Here is a 7,500-nt window from a genome sequence, read left to right as displayed (position 1 = left end):
ATTGTATCCACATACTTTGAAATAGAAAAAAAACAGTAAAATAAATTGCTTTACTACACACAAGAGATTCTTTTTACAGAACATTGTATTATCCAGTATGGCTTGTACCAGTGTGACTATCATCATAATCTGTCAATTGCACATATTAATTCATATAGCAGAGTGTCATCCTAATTTCTTTGCCAGGCAGTACTATTTGTTTTTCTTTATCTTGGAACACTATGGACACATAACTCTTACAAACTTGCATAAGGACATATAATCTACTAATTCAAATAGATACTAACATATCAAATAATATTCTAATCTCCAATTTCTAACAAAAATGTGGATGAAAAGTGTCTTAGAATTCATAATATATCACCTTGTACAATAATACAGTAATTATTAACCAGACGTTTACAGAACTCACTACTCATAGTTATAATGGCTGTCTATTTAAATTACTTGATGGGAGTGGGAGGTCTACAAGCTCCATCAACCCAGAATATACATAGTAGAAGTTTGGTAGCCATTAGTTTGTGTTTATGGATTTTTAGGCCAATGGTGGGTGCATAGGCATTATTTATATGTTTCCAATAATTCCAAACACCAAATGGAAAGAAGCAACTAGAATCCAAATATGGAATGTCAAATTTCTGGCCAGCTTCCTTAAAAGAAGCATCAATATATAATAAAATTAGATACAGCATAGAAGCTTCTAAACCACACATAAAATTAGCCATAAAATGTCAAATCTAGATCAGAATCAATACACAAAACATAAAAATTAAACCCAGAATCCAAATAGGAAACCTCAACATTATACCTACAATCTGAACAGGAAACTTTAAAATCAAACTTGAAATAAAAAAAAAAGTTAATCAGAATATAACAAGATCAGAAACAAGACATAAACGTCAAAGTCAAATCCAGAAACTAAAACAATCTAACTTCAAAATCTAAACTAGAGCAAAAGACAAAAACCTCAAGTCACGAAATCCAAACCTAGAATCCAAAATATAAAAAAAGTCAAATTCAAACACAAATCACAACACTCATCCTCAAAACCAAACCAAAAAATCCCACCACGAAAATGAAAATCCAAAACCAAAAACCAAAATCCAAACCCGAAACGTCAAACCCGTATCTTTGAAGACCCTTTGTGAACTCCCCCACTTACCACTTGGTCGTCTGTAGGAGTCCCCGGAGGTAACACTGCTCCCTGGCCACCATCACGTCCTTCTTCAGCGCCCTCAGGAACTCCATGTCCTTGTGTGGGGGCGAGGAAGGTCTTCCCGGCCGAGAAATGTCCCCGAATCTCCCCGAAGACTTGTCTGCGAGGTCTTCGTGTCTCGCCATTGCCTGTTTGTAAACACCGGTGGCGGGATAAGGACGTATTAACATTTTTCCGGGCTTTATTTTCTGTGTCCGTAAGGGTTATGAGAGGTAATTTAGGTCATTCTCTTTTTGTTGATATTGCTATTATTCTTTAGAGTAAGATATATACTATAGTTTCACGATTTATCCATGGTATGAACTATGTATAGGTTCGTAGTATACATATTTTTCCCGCCATTGAGTTTAAATTTCGGCGGGACGTATTTGCTAACTATCATCAAGACATAGTAAATTGGTCTATTATAAGTCCTTTTTACCAAGAATACGGACGTGCTACCCAAAAAGTCTCTTAAAAGTACTTTCCATCCGATTTCCTTCGCTTTTCTTTTACAAAATGAAATGACATTCAAGCGCTGTAGACTGAAGAAGAATCTATTTCCATTGGCACAAAGAAGAGCTGTTCATAATTTTCATCATTCCCAATTAAGGTTTATCAAGAATTAAGAGCAGTTCGAGTTAGCAAGTCTTCATCACTTAATGATATTTTTGGTTGATGAAATACCAGCTGATCCAGACAGCTGTAAATAGGTATATGATAGCTTATTTTTTTTATTGGCACAAATATACATATTAGACTCAAAGAACGGAATCCCCTATATATGAAAAAATGGAAATTAATAAATAAAATTATACAACATACAAATAACTATTAACTTAGCATTCCAAACTGTAACAAAGACTATACCAAAAGTAACAACGATATTAATGACATTGATAACTATTAATGATAATAATAATGATAATTAATCTCATCCTTCATTATCCTCATTATCATATCATCATCATCATTATTGTTATTGTTACTGATCATACATCTTTATCATCCTTATGAAACCGAAAAATCTATCAATAGGAAACAACCTTCTTTTCATCCCTCCCTATTAAAAATTTATTTCTAAAACTGAAGCTCTGCATTGAGGTTTTCCTTCTATATTCCTTTCAATAAAGAAGGGGTGATATTTTCTCATAAACATATATATATAAACATATTCACATAATTTGAAGGTTTCTCCGTTCGCAACTAATTTCATTCGCATTAAAGAGAAATAATGATAGTTTTAACAACCTCACCATACCCACTTAATTATCCTCTCAGCTAATGACCGTGATATCTGATAATGGTCTCTTAATGAACTAATTATCCATCATGAATCAGATGTTGAAGTCAGTATAGTGTCAGGCCACAGCAAGCCGAGGTTTGTTCCGTCGGCTATATAGGATTTTCGTCCTTATTACCGAGTTAAGAACGTCGATAATAGCTTTTCAGTTCTACTGGTGTCTCGGTTATCACTACTACTGTCATTATTATTATTATTATTATTATTATTATTATTATTATTACTATTATCATTATTATTATTATTATTATTATTATTACTATTATTATTATTATTATTATTATCATTATTATCATCATCATCATCATCATTATTATTATTATCATTATTATTAAAATCATCATTTTTATTATTATCATTATTATCATTATCATGATTATTATCATTAGTAGAAATAATTTGTGGTTATTATCATTATCATTATTATTATCCTTATCCTTGTTATTATTATTATTATTATTATTATCATTATTATTATTATAATTATTATCATTATTATTAAAATCATCATTATTGTTAAAATCATCATTATTATTCTTATCATTATTATCATTATTATTATCATTATTATTATTAGTGGTAATCTGTGGTTATTATCATTATCATTATTATTATCATTATCATTATTAATATTATTATTATTATCATTATTATTATTATTATTATTATTGTTATTATTATTATTATTATTATTATTATTATTATCATTATTATTATTATTATTATCATCATTATTACTATTATCATTATCATCATTATTATTATCATTATAATCATAATTATCAACCGTCATTACCATCATTAGTATTACCATTACTATTATGATACTAATTATTATTAACATTGGCAGTATTACTATTGCTATCATAATCATTATCATATTATCCCTATTATCTTTACTGTTATCGCTTTGTTGCCGTTATCGTTATCATTATTGATATCATTATTATTACTTTTACTATTATTGTCATTACTGTTATCAGTATCATTATATTTGTCAATATCTATCATTGTCATTAGCATCATTATTATCATTGTTATCATTAATGTCTTCATTATCATTAGCATCAGTATATATCATTATTATCATTGTTTATTATCATTATCATTACTATTACTATAATCATTATTATCATCATCCTCATTATAAATGTTATTTTCATTGTCATTATTATCATTATCATTATCATCATCATTGATATGGTTATTATTGTCATTATTATTATCATCATCATTATTGTTATCATTATCATTATCATTATCATCATTATTATTGTTATCATTTTTATTATTGTCGTTATATAGATCATTTATCATCATTATCATTTATCATTGTTGTTATCATTAGCTTTATTATTATCGTTGTTGACAGTGTTATCACAGCATTATCATCGTTTTATCATTATTATCATCATCATTTTCTTTTTTCTCCTTTTATTTTCTTGTGATTATTATCTTTTATCAGTATCAAAAACTTTGTCCTTAATAATATCATCTTAATTATCCTTATCAACGTTCTTTTATGATATTATTCTTTATCATCGTCAAAAAAAAAATAATAAAAAAATAATAATAATAATAAATAAAATTTCTTAATTATCCTTACCAACGTTCTTTTATAATATCATTCTTTATCATCGTAAAAAAAAAGAATAAAAAAATAAATAATAATAATAATAAAAAATAAAATCTTAGGCTCGTATCCCCTGTCTCAGGAAAGTGTCATCGGAACCAAAACATGTCCAACAGCGCCAGCAATATTCCCATCAGGTGAGGTTTATGGGGTTGAGAGACTTGTTTTTAAGGGGTTTAGGAGGTTTTTAAGGTATTTGGGGATTGGAATAGAGGGCTGTGTTTTGATTTGGGGTTTTAATGGAGGTTTGGTAGGTGTTTTTTTGGTATTTTTGTGGTGGTGGGAGAGGTTTTCTCGTAATTTCTTTTTTTCGTTTTTTTTGTTTTTTCGTTTTTGCTTTTATGATTTAGTGTGTTATTTTGGGGGTATTGTTTTGTTTGTTTGTTGTGTGTTTGTGTGGTTTAGGGGTTTGTTTTTAAGAGGGTTGGGGTGAATTTGTATGCGGTATGTGTATTTCGAAGGAATGATATGTTTTATTTTTTATGTATACATGTCGAATTATCTAGAAATTTCTAAGCACTGGACGCTTATTATTGTTTTTCCAGTCACGCACTTATTGCAACGTAGTCTTAGGCATTCTAGTAATTTGGCAACTGTGGATGATTGTTTACTGTGCAAAAAGATCTATACTTTGTTGCCAAAAGCCAATGAAACTGTTCCATGTATATTCTTATCGTATAGAAAGCCTATAGACCCTTCTGGTAATGCGTCTTGTACCCTTCCTCTATGGGCATGTTTCATAGGTTGAATCGCTTTGGTACTGCATGTTTCCTTTTGCTGAAATTACAAGCAGTAGTGTAACGAGGGCATTATAGCAAATTCTTGTTAGTATCAGTTTGCTTATATATCATATAGACTCGAATATCACACCATGAGTTTAGAAAACAATAGAAAATACACACAATATCATAAGTTGTCCAGCCCTGACTGGATATCATAAGATGTAGTTTTCCCAGAAGGGTTTAAAAAGGAACCAGTGCAATCTCTGTCTAGCCAGAAATTACTTGCCGTAGGTTTGTTGGCCACAGTGATCAGTTGAACTCCACCATTATCATTTTGGTTCTCAGATTGTGGGCAACCATCACAGGTCCGCTCATGTTCAATTGGATTTGGATAGAACACACTTTTTATGATTTACGAGAGAAAAGTCCTGTTTTGGAGCTGCTTCAGGTGTTTTTTTTAAAGATTTGCCTTATGTACATCTGTTTATACTCAGCACTAATTGTAATTTACCAAAGAAGAATGATGTTGACCAAATATCCTCAAAGAGTATATTGTTTTAAGATATACTTGGTATTTTTATAGTATTGATATAGTTATTGTAATGATTTGGCTCCATGGACATTTTTTCATGGGTTTTACATGCGTTATACAACCAAAAGATCTACATATGAAAGATTTATTCAAGGGCGATTTTTAGAGCTTTACACTCCACCCACATCTAATGCAACATGGAGCATGATAGCCTTTCCTCAGTTTTTACCTTAACTCCCTTTTGGTTTTATTATGGGTTCAACGAGAAAGAAAAAAAGAATCCTGAGCAGTTTTGGATAAGAACGACAACTCTCATCCTTTTTACAAGTGTGCCTTTGAGTTATGATTATCCGCACTTCTCAAATGAATCACTTGAGAAGGGAATTATGAATACTTCAATGGTTTTATCACAGCAAAAGAACACAGTATTAGCAAAGATGAATTGTTATGGACTTTCATCTGGGCAACAAACACACTAGGTTTGGATCTTCTAGTTATCCAGGTAGCATGTCTAGGTCTGGGCACTAGGGTGGTATCTTAAGTCTTGTCTCAGAAAAGAAGTTGATGATGATAGTCAAACAACAGCTTTGAGTAAAGATTATTGTATGTATGTATTCAAACTTTTAAGAATAATTTATACTTTGATTATATATATTTAGAAAAAAGTTATGATGAACATAATAATGATAATTGTATTCATTTTTGACATGTTTTTTTTATCAGTATTTAGAGATTGAAGATGTAGTTCATGTATTTTTTATTTTGTTCTGATAAGATGATCAAGTGTTATCTGTAATACCTGTTATCAGTTACAAGTAAATGGCATTATAGAATGATACCCCTCCCCCAAAAGTATACGATTTCAGTTTTTATTTTATTTATTTATTATTATTTTTTTTTACAATTTCCTGGTCATCATTTATTTAAACGATCATTTTTTTCTCCGCAGACCAGGCCAGATGCCTGCTGCTGGCGCTGGTGTAAGAAATGCAGGCCCAGTTTGGGGTCTCGGGATGGGCATGCCTCCCCTCGGCTTCGGAGTGGTGCAGCAACAGCCAGGTAACATGATGATGGGGGGTCAAGTCCAGCAGATGGCACCCCAAGTGGCAAACTGGCAACAGCAGCAGTTTATGGCAGCTCAGGTATGCTTTCTTGGATGGTTGTGGCAATTATCCTTTCCTTCTGTGTTTCTCTTTCTCAGTTCATGCTCTTTTTCTCTCTTTAATTCAGTTTCTCTTGCCCACTTTCTTCTCTCTTTCTTTTAGTTTTAATATGGGATAATGATTTCCAGGTATCTTTCACTTATTCGTTGTTTGTGATTATTTGTTTTACGTATTATAATGGATCATTTGTCAATTCATCTCTCATCACATTGATTCTTCTATGTGCTCAATATTTTTTTGATTTAATAACTTGCCAGCACTAAGTGAATTTGATCATGAAAATACCATTCACTTAAAAGGAAAATGATGTGTGTTCATTAAAAAATGCAAATGTGAATATAACATATTGGATGTTATTCATGTCATGTTTATTAATCTTCCCATTATTCCACACAGCAAATGGGTCTGTCAGGAGCCACTGTAGGCGTACAGCCCATGCCACAGCAACAGCAACATCTGCAACAGCAGTACCAGCAACACCTTCAACAGAAGCAGTACCAGCAACAGCAGCAATGGGCCGAGGCGCAGAAGAAGGTTGCAGAAGAGCAGAAGAAAATGTACGAGCAGATCATGAAGCAGAGGCAGTTCGACGAGCAGAAGATGCGTCTCCAGGCATTCAGCAGTTCAAAAAAGGTGTGCTTTGTCGGGCATATTGTCAATGGCTTTTATTTAATATGTTCTGTTATTTTCTGTAGTTATTGCTATATAACTATAGTTTACTGTTAGTTTTATATGTATGATTACATTTTGATGGTATTTTTATATCATATTGTTTTATATTTTTTTCAGGCATTATGATGTTCTGTTTTAGCTATTATCAATATATTTTTATTGGTATCAATTGATATTTTTTGATAATGTATGGTCTTTAGATCCGTAAAATTTGCATAAATCAGGTATAAAGATTGTAGCTAAAGGTTTCCCCTGTACTGGAGTTGGAATATATTTTTTT

General features: G+C 31.3%; 2 protein-coding genes across 8 annotated transcripts in view; one reads left to right on the top strand and one right to left on the bottom strand.

Moving 5' to 3' along the window:
- The window catches only part of LOC122252392 (cell division cycle protein 23 homolog), a 10,360-nt gene extending 9,016 nt beyond the window's left edge, over positions 1 to 1,344 (bottom strand). The window contains exon 1 of the mRNA XM_086546200.1: positions 1,163 to 1,344. Coding sequence (XP_086402326.1) covers positions 1,163 to 1,341 — 179 coding nt within the window. The 5' untranslated portion in view covers positions 1,342 to 1,344. The remainder of the gene's footprint in view (positions 1 to 1,162) is intronic.
- Positions 1,345 to 4,209: 2,865 nt separating this feature from the next.
- Positions 4,210 to 7,500, top strand: part of LOC122252388 (uncharacterized) — a 14,693-nt gene continuing 11,402 nt past the window's right edge. For all 7 annotated transcript variants that reach the window (XM_086546191.1, XM_086546188.1, XM_086546182.1 and 4 more), the window contains exons 1-3: positions 4,210 to 4,268; positions 6,335 to 6,527; positions 6,945 to 7,181. In XM_086546191.1, coding sequence (XP_086402317.1) covers positions 4,237 to 4,268; positions 6,335 to 6,527; positions 6,945 to 7,181 — 462 coding nt within the window. In that variant the 5' untranslated portion in view covers positions 4,210 to 4,236. The remainder of the gene's footprint in view (positions 4,269 to 6,334; positions 6,528 to 6,944; positions 7,182 to 7,500) is intronic.

Source organism: Penaeus japonicus, unplaced genomic scaffold (assembly GCF_977035675.1).
Source record: "Penaeus japonicus unplaced genomic scaffold, GWHDUDI00000001_assembly GWHDUDI00000002, whole genome shotgun sequence".
In the NCBI taxonomy this organism is placed as follows: Eukaryota; Metazoa; Arthropoda; class Malacostraca; order Decapoda; family Penaeidae; genus Penaeus; species Penaeus japonicus.
This window is presented reverse-complemented; position numbering and strand designations above follow the sequence as displayed.